Source organism: Tachypleus tridentatus, chromosome 13 (assembly GCF_004210375.1).
Source record: "Tachypleus tridentatus isolate NWPU-2018 chromosome 13, ASM421037v1, whole genome shotgun sequence".
In the NCBI taxonomy this organism is placed as follows: domain Eukaryota; kingdom Metazoa; phylum Arthropoda; class Merostomata; order Xiphosura; family Limulidae; genus Tachypleus; species Tachypleus tridentatus.
In genome coordinates, this window is record NC_134837.1 from 175,458,054 (window position 1) to 175,476,832 (window position 18,779).

Genomic DNA, 18,779 nt, shown 5'->3' on the forward strand with positions numbered 1-18,779 from the left:
AGTTTTTATCATGTACCATGTACTGTACGTATATTTTTCACGATACAACGTACAGAAAGCTTCTGGTACGCTTACAGTTCTTTAACCTCACACACTGGAAGTTAGGAGAGTTTATACGTGAAACAAATACGACTTCAAATATTTAACTGTACTCAGATAATGACTATAATTTACTAAAGTAATATGTTACAATAACATTTTGTAGATTGTACAAGTTGACGATTCCAGGTGTTTTCGTAGAAATCATTTTGTAAATGAAAAACTTATGAAATAAAGGCACAATATTTTACAGGAAACATTAGCGCTGGAAGCGACTTTTCAAAATTTTTCTGTCCTTCACCAAATATTTTTAAGCATTTTCTTATGTGAAACTCTCCCTGGTGACCCAGCGAGCAATTAGAGAGCCCATGAAGATAAAAATTAGAGCTCAATCCGCAGCACAGATAAAACATGGCGCAAATCTGCGATTAAACTAAAAACAAAACAATAAAAATTTTATGAAATTCTAAATACGATATTTCATAATTTATTGCATAGAGGTTTTAATTGAACCAGTTTTAATTTTTGAAAAATAGCCGGTTTCTGAATATATGCCATTTCTAACTTGTTTTGGTATTGCATAAAAGTTACTTAGCCGGTTATTACTGGTGCAAGTTGTTGGTTGGCAAACCTGCGTGGTGCTGGCTCACTGTCAGTGTTGCTGTGTAATTAGTAGAAGTATAGGTTATAACGTTGCCCCATTACGAAACCAACTCATGGAATTATTTAACTCAACTTGCCCTTAGTTTCTCAGAAGTGTAAACTTTGTCGCCACTTACACTCAACTGCTACGCTCGAGAATACATCCGGGACTTACTTCGGGAGGTGCGAGTGAATCGATCGTCTGCAGTGATGGCTGAAATTAAGGAACATCAGTTTTCAAAGCCAATACAAAAAACCAAATTGGAAAGTCTTCGAGATTTCATATGGAATTCCGAAACTGGGGAAGTTTTAGGAAGAACACTGGGAAGTTGGGGTAAGCCAGATCAGAATTTATAACGATCAATTTATTACCTTCATTACTCTTTACATGGATAATGGCATATTCAGAACTTTTCTTTTTTTGATCACAGGTCTGATGTCACTTACCGAGATTTACTTTAGTAAATTGTAAGTTTTTTTTCTGAGAAAAAAAACCCATTCAACTTCACTTATATAGTTAAGACGACCCACTGAATAACTGATTATCGTGTATCAATATATATATATATATATATATTTGGTAAGATATTTTAAATATGTAAAAAAATTTAACCCTCGAAGTAACCAAACAGTTTGTTTTTGAATTGTTGTCATACTTATTTACTTCACAAGTATTGGAACACCAGTAAGTCTAAAATCAGTTCGTTAGTATAAGTGATAAAACACTTCGCTGTTATCAGATATTCAGATGAATTCACATCAGACTATAAATGCTCATGCACGTTGTTGTTGGGTTCTCCTGAGCAAGAATAAATTAGCACTGCAACTTTCCTTCAACAGTTCGTTTCAAACATTGAAACATATTCTTTGCACGTATAAAGTATTGATAAAAACAACAACAACAAAAACACTATATAATTGAAAAATACCGCACTTCGGTCCAGAGCTAACGATAGCTTAACCGGGCCTCGAGCTATGTTCTCCCTACCCACACTGGAGTCTCCGAGAGTTTGAAATCCTTGGCAGGAACCTCTGTTTTTATCCTTATGCCAAATTTGTCTCAGTTTTTGCAGTCTATAGTTAACACTCGGTCAGTGACGACTCGCCGTAGTGAAAGGTAATGAAAAATGTATTTTTAAAAATTTTCACTTGTAAGAGAGTCCACAAATGTTAGGGGGCACACGTAGCAAAAGTTATGATTTTCTTAGGTATGAGTGATCAGACTCATGAAATGATAGACATAAAGAAACAACTTTTACATGAGTTTAAAACACTCGTTATAATAGTAATAACTATGATAGAAAGTATGATTTTACAAATGTAATTTGAAACACAATTAAATATTACGTGTTGATCCATATGGTTGTAGGTTATGCTTTTCATAACTTGTAAGACAGAGTTTTTAATGTCTCGTGATGATCGCATGGCTTAGTAACTAGACTTTTTTTTAAAAGAAAGCTCTGGAAACTGCGATATAAAACCAATGATAGGCGTGGCTGTGTTAAATCTTTTATTCATTATTGAGTGAGTTAGTTCAATCATTTAAATTTATGAAGTAACAGAGATAAGAGAAAAACGGAACATTCAAGGAAATTAATGAGTTAATGGAATTTATATTGAGTGTGTGTGTTTTTCTTATAGCAAAGTCACATCGGGCTATCTGCTCAGCACACTGAGGGGAATCGAACCGCTGATTTTAGCGTTGTAAATCCGGAGACATACCGCTGTACTAGCGGGGGGTATCTATATTGAGACGTTATTTGTTTGTGAACGTAGGCCTACAGTTAGTTACGAGGAATTTGTAGGGCATGTAGTCAAAAAATAAAATGCTTTTATCATCACTAGGTAACCGATCTTTGCATTTTTGTTTGTTTTTTAATTTTGCGCAAAGCTTCACGAGGGCAAAATGTGCTAGCTGTTCCTAATTTTGCAGTGTAAGACTAGAGGGAAGGCAGCTAGTCATCACCACCCACCGCCAACTCTTAGGCTACTCTTTTACCAACGAATAGTGGGATTGACCGTAACATTATAACGCCCTCACGGCTGAAAGGGCGAGCAGGTTTGGTGCGACTGAGATTTGAACTCGAGACTCTCAGATTACGAGTCGAACGCTTTAACCACCTGGCCATGTTGGGCCCTCGTTTCATGTGAAGCACAAAGTTACACGATAGGTTATCTGTGCTCTGCCCACGACGAGTATCGAAACCTGGTTTGTAGCGTTGTAAGTCTCCAGACACACCGCTGTGCCACTGGGAGAGGGAGGTGATGAATAAGTGTAGAGGAATACAAATGTAAATTCAAAAACAATTTGAGTCAATCAGTCATAAGATAAAATGTAAAATCATCATCGTTTGAAACTAGCCAATCTGGAAGTAAAATGTATAAAAAGTTATCAACATGTTTCGTGTAAGTTTCGTTTGTTTTGAATTTCGTGTAAAGCTACAAGAGCGCCATCTGCGCTAGCCGTCCCTAATTTAGCAGTACAAGTCTAGAAGTAAAGCAGCTAGTCATCACCACCTATCGCCAAGTTTTGTGGCTATGTTTTACGAAGGCATAGTGAGATTTACTGCCATGTTATAACGCCCCCATGGCTGAAAGGGCGATCATGTTTGGTGTGACGGGAATTCTAACCCGCGATCCTCAGATTGCAAGTCAAGTGCCCTCACCACCTGATCATTCGTATAATTAGTTAGTGTTAATAAAATTAAATCTTCCTATAACTCTCTTATATTAAGAAGGCCTTTTCTCATTCAGTTGCTGAAGCTTTGTAGAAAGTAGTGTTAACGATGTCGAATTTAAACTTACAAATTAGTGTGTGAATGTATTTATTCAAAACAAAAGAAAGAATATGCTTCTTTTTCTTAAAGCTCTATCTCTTCAGATCTTTAACGTTTGGACACTTAAATGAAAGGAAGAAAACATATTAATATAACTATTAGATTTGCTTTCGTGTCGCTGAATGGCGCTGATGGTGTATGTAAGAAAGCCTTCAGTTAGACGATTTTTTTATAATTGCAAAGAAGTTTGGAAGAACACTTCTCAAATTTTTTCTTTCTTTTTTGTATAAATTGAGAAGAATATCTAATCGATTTGTGTTAAAATTAAACCATTACTGGTTTTTGTATAGAAACCAGTTGGTAGCTGTAATATACACAAGACTGTACATGAAAGATAGGAAACTGTCGAATCATGACGTAATCTTAAACACTAAAAACGTTGAAATACAGCTACACCAAAGTCAAGAATTTCAATTGAAACTTTATTTTATCTCATGGTCATGCTCCCCCACTAGTACAGCGGTAAGTCGACGGACTTACAACGCTAAAATCAGCGGTTCGATTCCCCTCGGTGAGCTCAGCAGATAGCCCCGTGTGGCTTTGCTATAAGAAAAACACACACACACTTATGGTCGTTTTATTATTTCATTTTTACAGTTATTTAGAAGAGTGGTGAATTAAGAAACTGTACACCACCTCTGACGAAAAATTTTTACCCATTGTAGCAAAAATAATAAAATTGTTTCAAAGCTGAAAGAAGCAGAAAGAAGAAAATGTCATTTTTTTATTTTTCTAAGAATTATTCGAAATATTTCGAAAGTATATTTTCATGGCTTTGTGCGTTTGTTGTTCAACGAAAAGATACACAATGAGTTACCTATGTTCTGCCTACATTGGGCATCGGAACTTGATTTTGCGTTATAAGTTCTCAAACTTAACGCTGGACCACCAGGGGGCGTATTCATGCTACTTCATGGATTTTTAACAGTGAAATATTAGGTAAGAGATTGACAATAGGTTACACACTTGAATACCTCACTGAAATATTTTATTTTTAATTTCAAATATAATCTATGGATTTAGAATGGTAAAATCGGAGTTTGATTTCTTACAATGGGCACGGCGGATATCCAGATGTGGTCTTACTCTAAAATAAACAATCAAACACACAAACAACTTCAAATATGGACGAATCACATTTACTATTCATTCCCATAAAGAATTACGTTTACCTTCTTGTTCGTCAGAAACCTTCTGAACATGTTAATTTGGAACAGTTATCTTCCAAATTATGACGCCCCACATGTCAATGTTTCTTTTAAAATATTATATTGTATTTTGCTTTCCATACGTGTAAACTTCCAAATATTTATTTCATAAATACTTTATGCCAAACATAACAAAAAACATCCAACAGTTTCGCACTGTTTGATTGCGATAAAAAGAAAGACCACAGGATGCACCCCTTATAAATACGAACTGGAAAGTTTGAATGCCTGGTAAGCTATGGTTTCTGTTCAGATATTTTCGTGAAAACCTTATCACTTTGACAATAACTAACTTATTGAAGCATATTGTAATTAGCTCCATATGATAAGAAATTTCACTAGTTGTAGATCTGGTCACATTTCAACCCATCTCCATGTTTCTATAAGGCCTTCTCTTTGAAGGCCAAAGAAACTGTCGAGTACAGATATGGTCGAAAAATACACACAGTGGCCATTTGCTCATTTTGTGTATCTTAGAAATTATGTATATGCTAAAAATAATATGTGATAGTGAAATGTACTTTATAAAAACCATTTTCCAGGTCCCATGATTTCTGATAAGTACCTCTCCCATCGCTGTCTCTTTAAGATTGATGCCCTGTTTATATACCACTGTCTAACATCGAAGTTTCTGTTGTAACAAGCTTATACAGAAGACGGTGAGATCCATAATCACTCTACTATAAGTGCACATACGTTTCCAACACCAAGTTCAAGTAAACAAAAACGAAAAAAATCAATTCGAGTTGCACCGGAGAACAAAAATATGGTCAAATAAGATTGCATGATTCTATTTCCTTCGGCTTTCTTTCTTTGGGTAACAGTTACTGACTCCAAGATGTCTCTGGAAACTTGTGAAACTTTAACTTTAAAACCTTTGCCTAGTTCAAACCCTTGTTTATTATCTCAATGGAATGTGCCCAGTTGCATCTAAGCAATAGAGCCTGGCATGGCCAAATGATTAATCGTAATCAGAGGGTCGCGGGTTTGAACCCCCGTCGCACTAAATATGCTTGCCCTTTCAACCGTGGGGGTGTGCTATAACGTGACGGTCAATCCTACTATTCGTTGGTAAAAGAGTAGCCCAAGAGTTAGTGGTAGGTGGTGATGACTAGTTGCCTTCCCTCTAGTCTTACACTGCTAAATTAGGGACGGCTAACGTAGATAGCCCTCGTGTAGCTTTGCGCGAAATTTAAAAACAAACAATCTAAGTAGAAGTTTATAACAGAGGACTCTATTTTCTCACCATATTTTTCACTTTAAAGACGATGGTGTTACATCACGTATGGTTGTATCAGGATTTTGAAAAGTTACTCTCAGTTTTTTCGCTTCCATTATCAAATGATAATTTATTATCCTAATAACAACAACTTAAAACATGCCCAGTTTCATCAAAGCAACATTTTGGATCGAGGATTCTTTTCTGAACATTGCTTCACTTTGAAGATGAGTGTGTTACGTCAAGTTAACTTGGATCAGTTATGGAACCCACTCATGACCTAACTCTAAGTTGTTTTTTTTATTGCCACGAAGAACACTGAACACTCCTTTCTAAGAAATATTGTGCCCTTTGGCTCTACATTGTTAATTAGTCCTGCTGAATAAATATTTCTCATCTGAAGTTTTTTTTTAATATCACTTCAGCCATAAATCTAACATAGCATATGTACTGTATAGTAAGGGGAAACTTTCTATGAACAAAATACATAGGATTCAGTACCTTATATTAAAATGATTTTCCTTTATACTAAATGGCATTGGGAAAAATTGAATATGTATCATCTTAAAAAACAGAACCATCCAGAAAGAGACCTGTAGAAAGTGGTACCACATTTGTGGTAAGCAAAGTGGTCTACTCTTTACCAACGAATAGTGGAATTGACTGAAACATTATAATATCTCATATCTGAAAGGGAGAGCATGTTTGGTTTTACGAGGATTCGAACCACGACCCTCAGGTTACGAGTCGAGCGCCTTAACCATCTGATTATAGTGGGCCCTACGGTATTTTAGAACATGTATTGGATTATGTGCAATGGCGATTTCGTACACTTTTCAAACCTTTTATTTCTGTAGAATTATGGATATAAACTATATTTTATTTTTTACACAAACCCATTCATTAATTTTAGTTATACAATTATATAACAATGTGGATGCTGAGCACCGAAAGCTGGTGGAAATATTGGAAAATCAATAGTCTCAATACCCGTGATGAATATCGTGTTTTTCGTGTTCTACAGATTTCAAATAAGAATCACTGATGAACTTACAGTGGTAAAATCTAGGGTAGACAAAACACGAATAGATGATCGCGTAGTTTTGGGCTAAAATGCCAACCGTGTGTGTGTGTGTGTGTGTTTTTTTTATACCAAAGCCACATCAGGCTATCTCCTGAAACCACCGAGGGGAATCAAACCCCTGATTTTAGCGTTGTAAATCCGTAGACTTACCACTGTACCAACGGGGGACATAACGCAAACAACAACCCATGTAAAAATACCATTTTTGATTCATTTTTTGTTTGCCACAAGTCGAATGAAAAAAAATATAAAGGAAAAACTGCAGTTTGCGCGAAGAATTGCTATGATTATGTGAAATTTGTAATTTTAAAGTATGTGCTTGAATTACTAGATGTTGTCGATTTTTTCTAGCTTTTATTGACAAATTTAAAAAGCGTAATAGCGTAAACCAATAGAATAATTAAAAATAAGCAGAAAATATAACATATTTTGTATATTAAATTAGTATTGTGTTAAAGAATTTATGCATCTGGAAAATTATAAATTAAACAGCTTTTTTCTATATGATGCTCTTTAGATTAGGTGAGTCAGTCAAGTCAAACAGGTCTTTCTGTTCGTGATGTCTGATGCTGGTAGATACGCAATTTAGTATATAGATATGTATATATCAAGATGTTTAAAACTTAAGTATTGTTCATTACATGTATTGGTGTTAATAAATTTATTTTCATAATGCAGTGTACTCGTCTTATAGCATTATTTTAATTGAAATTATTTTCAACTGTTACAAATTAACAGTATGAACAGTATGTAACTATGACATACAAAGTATTAAAAGACTGACAGGTTGTGTTGCTGTAAACCAAATATTATCCATACACAAGATATTTACATGTGAGAAAGGTTAAGTTTTGGACCACCCTGTATATTCATAGAACCATTATGAAAAGACTTTGTAAAATTTTAAGATGATCTGATTAGTGACAAGTTGTTGTGCAGCAATAAAGAGAAACATCTAGAAATAAAAAACAATATTCCAGTTTCACACGGTTTATGTAGTCTGGGACAATCAATATTATGGAACACAGTACTAGAGAGATACATGCAAACTGATAGAACAGGCATCATACTGTCCACCCCGTCGATTGTAAAAGTAAACACATATAAGGTCTAACTGTTCAAAAGCTGAAAAATTGCTCGGTTTGAAAAACAAAAAACAAACAACTGTTAGTCGAGGACAATAAACTCGACTACAAAGATGCGTTTTATTTATTATCAGATTTAAAATATTTAACAAAATGCTGACATTAGGGTTAGAAAGTGCATGTTTCAAAACATATTAAACATCGAAGTGTATGCTTTGAATCTATAATATCACAAATATGTTACGTTTTGGTTAGTTTGTTTTAAAACGTTTGCTCAAAGGTAAATGAAGGGGTATACTATATGCTGTCCCTATATGCCAACTCTTGAGCCACTCCTGACCAAATAGTGGGATTTTACCATCACTATGGTAGCATACGTACGGACACGCAAAGCATAAATCATTAGATCCACAGTCCGAATACGGGAACCAATAGGCCATGTTCGATTTTTGGTTTGAATTAATAAATTGAAATATCATGAGATTGTGACATGTGTAACTGTCACTTGGGTGTTCCATTACAGCCTTCTGACTGAAGCAAGTGTTGAGAACTTGATCATAAACCATTCTATGTTAATATTACTAAAAGCTGTGTGACAGCTAAAGTTTCTTATAAAAGTAGAGCAGTTTTTTTTTACAATATTTTCGATAAAATCTAATCATTTAATAAAATCCAAATGTTGATCAGTTGATTACATTGTGATTGATTGTGATAATATAACATATAGATATAGTAAGATCTCAATTACCATGCGTTGGATTCCCCACTCAGTATGGAAATTCCGTTTATGTATCAAAACGTGGCTTGTTTTAAATTAATGTTATCTGAGGCTTTGGTCGTTTGTTGTTGTTGTTGTTTTTTGTAATATACCCTATTGTGAACATTATATTTTAATTGGTAAACGACAGTTTTAAACAGTTTGTAGGCCCAGCATTGCCAGGTGGGTTAAGGCGTTCGGTTCGTAATCTGAGGGTCGCGGGTTCGAATCCCCGTTACGCCAAACATGCCCGCCATTTCAGCCGTGAGGGCGTTATAGGATGACGGTCAATCCCACTATTCGTTGGTAAAAAGTAACTCAAGAGTTGGCGGTGAGTGGTGATGACTAGCTGCGTTCCCTCTAGTCTTACACTGCTAAATTAGGGACGGCTAGCGCAAATAGCCCTCGTGTAGCTTTGCGCGTAATTCAAAAACAAACAAAAAATAAATAGTTTGTTTAACAAAGCTACAGAATGGGCTATCTATGCTTATCACATAATCTGTTACAAGAGTGGATCTAAGGGGGTAAATGAGAACTTTGTTAATGCTGACTTCTATTGGTCAGGCAGAAATTCTCTGCAAAAGATGCCTACTAATTGGTCAGCCGTGAGATTGCTGACTTTTAATGTTAAAAGTCGTGGTTCGATATCCGCGCTGTGCACAACATAAGTAATGCATTCTGTACGTAAACTTGAATGTATCATCCAGTTTATGGTCTGTTTGTAAGTTAGAGTCATAAGAAATAAATAGTATATGAAATTAATACTTTAGTGTCTTTGAAATGAAAACGTATTTAATATATACATGTTTGTAAGATGGATTTGTAATATCTTTCAGTGAAGATCGTTATATTCTACATTATTTACTACTCTTTGCTGGCCGCCTTTTGGACAGGCATGCTTATGGTGTTCTATCAGACAGTAGACGACACTAAGCCTACTTGGAAGCTCACTTCTAGTCTAATTGGAAACAGTCCTGGTAAGTGAAGTGTTTTAAGTATTTACAATCTAGTGGTGATTTACAAAATGTTACAGCTATATTTTCAGTTTCCTTGTAAATCGTTATTTCTATTACTGTGAAAATACACTATTCGAAAGAAAAAAATAATACTGATAGATTTAAGTAAACAAAATCAAAAGGAAGGACTGCGTTATATATAAACAGTAAATCAAACTTCTGACTAATTATGTTAGTTTGTTATGACTAAAAACAAGCCAAAAAAACAAACAAAACTGCCACACTAATTGAAATGATCCCAAGTCACATTATAGATTGTATTCAAAAGTACATTCTTACCTATACACTAAAATACCCCTCAGAATCAGCTCATTTTACGATAACATGTTATTAATTCATATATTTCCAAAAAGCTTGTTCAAGTCGATCTCAGATTCATTCTCTCAGATTGTCTAAAATAACAGTAGCCACATTTATCTCCAGTAACGACATGGGCAGAAATGAAGGAAATATTCTCTAATGTTCTTCTTTATCTGACAAATTTAAAGGATGTGCAGCAAGGACTGTTCCACATCTTAAATGTCTGGCATCTCATCAATAAGGACAGCAACGCATAGTGTCCCATTAGTTCACATTACTAATTCATTTCTAATAAACATCTATAGCTGCTCATAAAGTTTTGCTTATTCTGGAGCATTGTACACTGATTATTCCTTTTAATATATCTTTACATAAAAAGACATCCATCCAAAACATAAGCGGATTTAAATATTTATATATGTAAGTATGTGTCTCAAATCACTCTAATGACTCAAATAGAAATTTAATCTAAAATATAAAAACTATTTGCCATGTTGGACAGAATACGACTTATTCCTGTTGGTTATCAAAAAAGATACGAAAAGATAATGAAGAAAAGAATTACAAGCCCTTGCTAAAAACAAACTATGTTATTCAAGTTCATACAAATAACCAATATACCTTGTTCTGACACAAGATCATGAACCCTGGTAAGTGACCACGTGAAACAAACACTCATCTCAACTTCTTGGACCATTCTCCGACGAAGTTGCTGTTAAAAACTCTACTGTTGTGATTGGCACACTGCCTTAGGATGGATCAGGGACAGATTATAACTAGAGTTCTCTCTTCGACACCATTACTCTTGTAAAAAGAACACAACATGGCCTTCTAGTGCATCTTACAGTCTCAAAGTTACAAATTTAGCTCTTATTTTGGATCAGGATGGATCAGGGACAGATTATAACTAGAGTTCTCTCTTCGACACCATTACTCTTGTAAAAAGAACACAACATGGCCTTATAGTGCATCTTACAGTCTCAAAGTAACAAATTTAGCTCTTATTTTTCTTATTTTGGTCTAGTATTCTTATCAAACAGTTATATGAATCACTTTGTGTCCCATAGTCACGGGAGGGATTTAACCCCCGAAACCCCCTCGATAAGCCACTGTCTTATTGTATGCATGACAACCTTCAACGGACCGGGTGTGACCTCTAACTAGCGTGTAGGTTTGTGCATCTGAAGATGCATGGTTCATGTCCCGTTGCCATGAAAACTTCTTCTGTCCTTTGAAACTGTGAGTGTATTTTGGCTAATTTCCCACAATTCGACTACAGTAACCTCAACTGTGACAGTGATTGCTGTTACTTTTTCATTTAGTCTAACAACTCAAAATTAAAGATAGGTAACACAGATAACTCTTCTTTTCCTTTGCTGGAATTTCTGAAACAAACAAGCAAACAAAGTATCAGTATTTAGCGAAAGTTGTACATACATTTGCTAATTATGGACATATTCAATTCTAGGCATGGGATTCCGTCCTCGCCCACCAAAAGAAAACGCAGCAACTAGTCTTATTTGGATTACTCATAACAAAAAGGAAAGTTGGAAATACTGGGTTAAATCGCTTGATGAATTCCTTGAAGGTGAGTATTTAGTGTTACATGTTTTTAGTATTGAACCTTCAGAATGAGGACCGCTAGCTATCTTGTACTGATGGCAGTACGCGTTCAAGTGAAAGATTAATTTTGTTCTCTTATCGTTCTTGAAAGTATATATATGTGCTAACAAATCTAACTTGTGATTTCTAGATATGTTTCACACAAATTGTTAAATATTGGATCACACTTTGGGAACATCACTTTCACTATATTAAAAACTTACTTCGAACGCAATTTAATTGAGGAACTAACATTTTTCTCTCTGGTAGGCGATTATAGATCAGAAGAAAGATTCCCCGAAGTTTCCTTTATAATATTTCTAACAGGACCCCGTTACAATTGACGTAGAAATAAGATAACATTGCAAAAGCTGCGACAAGTGAAATTCATATCCCGTTGTATATGCTACTGATCATAAAAAGATTATCTTCTATTTGTTAAATTTAACGTATATGATAGTTTCAAGCAGTTTTGTGACAACACTTGATAATCATTTAGTAATTTTTTGTTATTATAGTAACTTCTTTCTATTACAGCTTATCAAGAGAAGCACCAGGACGAACATCTGTCTAGCACTTGTAGTTTTGACCAAGGTCCTGGTAAAGGGAAGTCCTGTCGTTACCCTATAAATCTCATTCCCGTTAACTGCACCTCTGCTCAGTCATATGGTTATGAAACTGGACATCCATGTATTCTTATCAAGCTCAACAAGGTAAAATGAACAAAAATATCGAACCTAACGTAAAATAACATTTCGATCACAGTTTAATGTTGCATTAAATGTTGAAACGAGCCGTGAGTGGCCTAGTGTTAGTGTTCCCCACTACGGATCTGACGGCCGGTGGCTGACACACAGAAGCTGTAAAAAATAATTCGTACTTCTTTAACTGACAAATTTAAACGATGTGTAGCAAGGACTGTTCCACATCTTAGATGTCTAGCATCTCGTTAATATGGACAGCAACGCACAGAATCCCAATAGTTCACTTCATTAATTCATTTCTAATAAACATCTATAGCTGCTCATAAAGTTTAGCGTAGTGAAGTCGTGTATCGTTGCTGAGTTTAGCCTACTTTCGCTCTATTCTATCGGTTCAGAATTATGGACGACTAGAGGAGATAGTCCTTATGTAACTTTCGTGAATATCCGAAGTAAACTAATATCGCACATAAATTAGCAGTATCAATTTTGAAAGCCATGCTTGTTATGCACAACATGACCGAAACTGTTATACACTTCCAAATTTACTATCATATAGAAATATAAATTGTAACAAAAGCACATTATTTACAAAAAACAAACAAATATATAAAATGCAATTTTAGGTTCAATTTATCAAATGCTGAGATCTTATAGGGTGAAAGGCTTTAATTGACCTTTGTGTTCTCATTAAAGCATTGTGTACTATAAAATATTATAGATATAAATAAATTTAAGGCAGAGTTCTGATGATATGGTGCTGTACGTTGGTAGATCTACGACTGGGTACCGAAGCCCTTCGACAATGATTCTCTTCCAGAAGACATGCCAGAAGATTTGAAGCAGAACTATGACCCACGTTTTGTGTACATCTCGTGTGCAGGAGAAGTGAGTAGAATTCAGAATTAAACTTTCTTTATATTCTTAAAACGTGTACCTGCAATCTTCGTACTTACAGTGTGTACCTAGCTACTTAGCACTAAATTGTACGAGGATTTCAAATCTCAATGAATAATCCTATCATGAACTTAATAATTACTAGAATGCACCTAAAGCGAACGGGATGATGTTACATCTATTTATTGTCCTGGATATCATGTTTAAAAGGAAATCAATAAATTTAGTTATACGGACATACAGAATAAGAAACTGCCCTTATTGTTTGACGAGTTATTTATTTCATTTACCATTAATCATCTTTAGAGAAATGGAATTTATACTTTTATCTTGTTAAGAGTAAACTATATTTTTTTATCTTTCCAGAACCCAGCAGACAGGGAGAATCTTGGCCCAATAAGCTATTATCCAACCCAGGGTATTCCAAATTACTATTTCCCGTTCACTAATTTACCTTCTTATCAGTCACCATTTGTTTTCATTCACCTAGAAATGCCTGTAAAAGGGGTCCTCATCAATGTGGAATGTAAAGGATGGGCTGCAAATATGATCTATAATCGAAAGGACAGACTTGGCAGCGTCCATTTTGAAATTCTTGTAGATTGAGGCCAAAAAGTGCGTTAGAAGTGTAGATTTTTTTTCTTCTCATCTTTGCTATTAGAAATTTTCAGTACGTTAAAGTACGGGAATTTTTCGAGTCCTTTAAACGGAACGATTAATGATTGAGGCTATATTAATTAACATTGCTAGTTATATCGAAAAAAAGGTGATATAAAATTTTTCGTGACAATTGTTTACAAAGAAAGAGGTTACATTATTAAAACATTCTTAAATTCTCACACATGCTTTACCTAGGTTTATCCTTATACTAAATGTTTTCAGCTTAAACGTTATATATTCTATATTGTAAAAACGTTCTCGTTTATCATTCACGTTATTCACTACAACGAACAATTTATAGTCATGTGTGATTTGTTACAAGTGTTTACATTTTGAATGTGCAGTCAGTAAACTATGCAAAAGAAATTTGTTTCTAGCCATTAAACGTTTCGAAGTTTATTTGTTTTCACACAAGTAGCTGACGTCGTGTTTTATAAACTGTTGATCACCTTTAAAGTACTCACCATACGTTAAACTTTAGGTGCTCTAATGGTGGCGCTAAAACATTACCATGTTGGAGGATTCAATGACTCAATATAATTCCCTGTATCAGTCTACAATGACACGAGCAATTACTGAATTCGGTTTTAAACGTGGTTCTCATTATGTTTCTACTTAACAATACACAAACATTACCATTTTATTTTTTTCCAATAACTTGAGTTTTGATGAATCACTGTGAAAAAAATGTTGCATTCTATCGACTTGTTATTTGAAATAAATATGCATGCATTTTACGTATTAGAACTTAGGTTTATATATAAAATGTAATTTAATCTTAAGTTGCACAAAGAAATCGGAAAAAATTATTTTCATAAAACTGTGTCAGGAATTTATTTCTAACACTGTAAAATAGTGTGCAAGTTGCCTGTTGTTTTATAAATGTTCACCTAATTTTAATTACTTACTAAGTGCTTTGCTCTAATTAAACAGAGAAACATACGATCGTTTTACCTTTTTCTGTTCATCAAAAAGTATGGGTTCGATTTCCCTCGGCGGACTAAGCAGCTAGCCCGATGTTGCTTTGCTATAAGAAAACACACACACAAACGCTCATAGAAAAGTAAAAGTGATTTCTGCAAACAAGCGGCCACTAACCAGCTATTATGTTCATGAAGCAGCTATAAGTTAAGTGTTCATTACGTATCGCAACACAGCTTAAAATATGGATTAAGTTAAAGAAAAAGAATTAATATGCGTGTGTGATGTATCGCAGTAAACGGTCTCTCTTGAATTTTTACGTCTAAGTTACTTTACATGTATTTACCATCCTCTCTTTTTAAGTGTACACAAATACGAAGCTACTGATCAGAGAACTTGTTTGTTTGTTTTTTGAATTTTGCACAAAGCTACTCGAGGGCTATCTGTGCTAGCCGTCCCTAATTTTGCAGTGTAAGACTAGAGGAAGGCAGCTAGTCATCACCACTCACCGCCAACTCTTGGGCTACTCTTTTACCAACGAATAGTGGGATTGACCGTCACATTATAACGCCCCCACGGCTGAAAGGGCGAGTATGTTTGGCGCGATGGGGATGCGAACCCGCGACCCTCAGATTACAAGTCGCACGCCTTAACACGCTTGGCCATGCCGGGCCCTTCTTATAGCAAAGCCACATCGGGCTATTTGCTGAGTCCATCGAGGAGAATCGAACCCTGATTGTAGTGTTGTAAATTCGTAGACTTACCGCTGTACTATCGGGGGACTATCAGAGAACTTGGACGAAGAATAAACATGCTTAAAACGTTATTACACTCTTGATAATAAACAAACATAATGATCAGCTTAGACAGCGAGTTTTAGAATTACTAGTAGTGTAAATAAATTGTTGCCTTGTTTAACAGTTAAGTCGAATAACGATCTATATAATAGTAATAAATTCTTGGGAGCTCATGCATTCTCAAAACGTTGTTCTATTAAAAATCAAGCAAAAGACAACAATAGAGAACGAGAAAAACAACTTTAATTTTAAGCTTTGCAATACAAGGAATTGAACATTATGTTTTAATGGACACACACAACAACAGTACTTGATTATCATAGTGTTATTGACACACACAACAACACTATTTGATTATCATAGTGTTATCGATATAAACAACGACAGTATTTGATTATCGTAGTATTGTTGATAAACCAAAAGATAATACGTACTTATTGTAGTGTTGTTGATACACAGAACAACAGTACTTGATTATCACACAGCTGTTGATACACACAACAACAAGATATTACCAAGCCTAGGTAAGAAGGAACTTATGAGTAAGAATAAGGAAAATTATTTTTTTTTAATGACTTCTTAGAAGCTCCAAATTTCTTGTTAACTCAAATATATATATATCTTATGCCATTATATCAAAGGTGCCAGTCTGTCAAGTGGCACATTTAGTGTTAAAAACATTAAAGATAAAATAATGCTATGAACATTTTAAAAGTGTTCATTCAATTTAAATTTTAATCATGTACAAAACTTACTTCTTATCTTGTCTTAAGATTGTTTATCATGTTGTTTTTTTTACAATGAATTAAGAATTAAGCAGTAAGGTTAGAAAACGTTTGATAAAAAATGATTTTCTTTAGGTTCCAAACATGGCGCTTATTCAAATTCAAACTAATTGAGAAAAGTACGTGTTTTAAATAAAAGGTAAAGTATTTAAAGAATTGTTTATTTGTTTTCTTTGAATTTCGCGCAAAGCTACACGAGGGCTATCTGCACTAGCCATCTCTAATTTTGCAGTGTAAGACTAGAGGGAAGACAGCTAGTCATCATCACCCACCGTAAACTCTTGGGCTACTCTTTTACCAACGAATAGTGGGATTGACCGTCACATTATAACGCCCCCACGGCTGCAATGGCAAGCATGTTTGGTGTGAAGGGGATTCGAACCCGGGACCCTCAGATTACGAGTTGAGTGCCTTAAGCACCTGGACTTGTCGCGCCAAATCTAAAGAAACTGGCCAAATAGAAAGACATGCTTTTACTCAGACATGCCCTGATTTGTTATGGAATTTCACAATTGTTTCCTTTGAAGTTCTTACGACAAATATTCTATATATGAACAAAGGTGTTGGTCATTGTTTCAATGAGAAGTTAAGATAATAGTTTATATTGCCTCACTGCCTTTAACATCATTCTCTATCAATTGTCTACAACGTTACATTCTCATTGTGTCTTTTGACTAAGTTACAATTATACCATTATGTGTGAACTTGTGTATTACACATATGAGCTCAAATTTTTATGTATTTTTCTGTATTAATAAATAGATACAGAGTGAAATACTAATACTTGTAGACATTGTGAAAAGAAAACAACGTATTTTGTAGGTGAAACATGGCGGGTCAATTTAAACAATTAGAAGTTTTATGCCTCTAAAAAGCGTTTGAGTTTTATATTTGTTGGAAAGTAATTTCAGACTAAAACTGAACCATGAATAAAGTCTCATAAAGTAATTTAAAAAAAAAAGAAACAAAGTGTCAAATGTTTCTGAAGTTTCCTTATATTTCTTACCTGATTGAACTAAATACGCGGTGACTATGTTACATTGTTTCACAGTTTAGTAAATGATTTTCACTGTTTCTCAAATAGTTCTGACCTAACGGAAATGTCCCCAGCTGGTACAGCAGTAAGTCTACGGAGTTACAACGATAAAATCAGGGGTTCGATTTACATCGGTGGACTCAGCAGATAGCCCGATGTGGCTTTGCCATATGAAAACACACACACACCGTAACGGAAATACACGAAGTATACAACTTAATTTCAGAGTTCATAACTAAGTTTCGTTGTTCCACAGACAGTTGTGACCTGACGGATACATACATCAATAGTCTGTTTTATTTCAGAGTTTGTAACTGAGTTTCATTATACTTTTCCACAAATAGTTCTGATCTGATGGAAAAACACAGCAATAGTCTATTTTATTTCAGAGTTTAAAAACCACTTTCTTTAAACATAGTTTAAGGTATTCTAGAAATAACACATAACGAAACAACAGACAACAATAATTTTGCCGTGTTTCAATCCCTTGTACGTATTCGCCACATTGTATTAGAGGTAATATTAGTGTAAATAAATCACTATGCTAGATAGCTTCAGTTGTCAATCTAATTAATCAAAAATATCACTACAGCGTGACAAAAATCACGTTAGCTCCCCCTTTAATTTTTATGTTTTCACAAAGTCTCAATGAAAACAATTGGTCAGAAAGATCACCAATTTCCCTTACAGCAATTATTATTTTCTCTTCCAATCTGATAGAACTTGGTGCTATCTGTAACATCAGATTGATGTTAGCTTTGACAAAATGTGTTATGTTTAATATTTGAATCATCGAAAATAATTATTGTCTATATTGTTGTTGGGAAATAGAATATCATAATAATCTCGTGCTCCAAATGAACGAAACATAACTTGCGAAGGCGAATAATGATTTTGTGCCTTTCGAAATCACTAAGTATTTTTTTAGTGGGAAATACAGAGTGCGACCTGACTAAATGTGAAAATTGCTATACATGGTACGTTTGTCTGTATGAATTAATGTTAATTACTGACACCAGTGTTTGTTCTTGTGGAACTATCCATAAGTCTCACAAATAAAATGATAATTTATATCGTATGTATACGTTTTGTTTTATCTTGTGAAAACATCGATTCACTTGCTTCGTTAAAAAGAAAAGCTGTATATCTGTAAACATGGAAATAATAAAGAATTAATAATTATTACGTCATAA

At 34.6% G+C, this 18,779-nt stretch overlaps 1 protein-coding gene across 3 annotated transcripts; it reads left to right on the forward strand.

Annotated features, from left to right (window-relative positions):
• Positions 1 to 724: 724 nt before the first annotated feature.
• Positions 725 to 18,779, forward strand: LOC143236965 (sodium/potassium-transporting ATPase subunit beta-like). Of its 3 annotated transcripts, none has more exons than XM_076475702.1 (7): positions 725 to 1,015; positions 9,708 to 9,848; positions 11,656 to 11,775; positions 12,327 to 12,502; positions 13,265 to 13,378; positions 13,754 to 14,002; positions 16,626 to 18,779. In XM_076475702.1, the coding sequence occupies exons 1-6, from the start codon at positions 892 to 894 to the stop codon at positions 13,991 to 13,993; spliced, it is 915 nt and encodes a 304-aa protein (XP_076331817.1). In that variant the 5' UTR covers positions 725 to 891; the 3' UTR covers positions 13,994 to 14,002; positions 16,626 to 18,779. The 3 variants fall into 3 exon arrangements, with proteins under 3 accessions (XP_076331817.1, XP_076331818.1, XP_076331816.1); XM_076475703.1 differs by having other exon boundaries at positions 17,635 to 18,779; XM_076475701.1 differs by having other exon boundaries at positions 726 to 1,015; positions 13,754 to 18,779.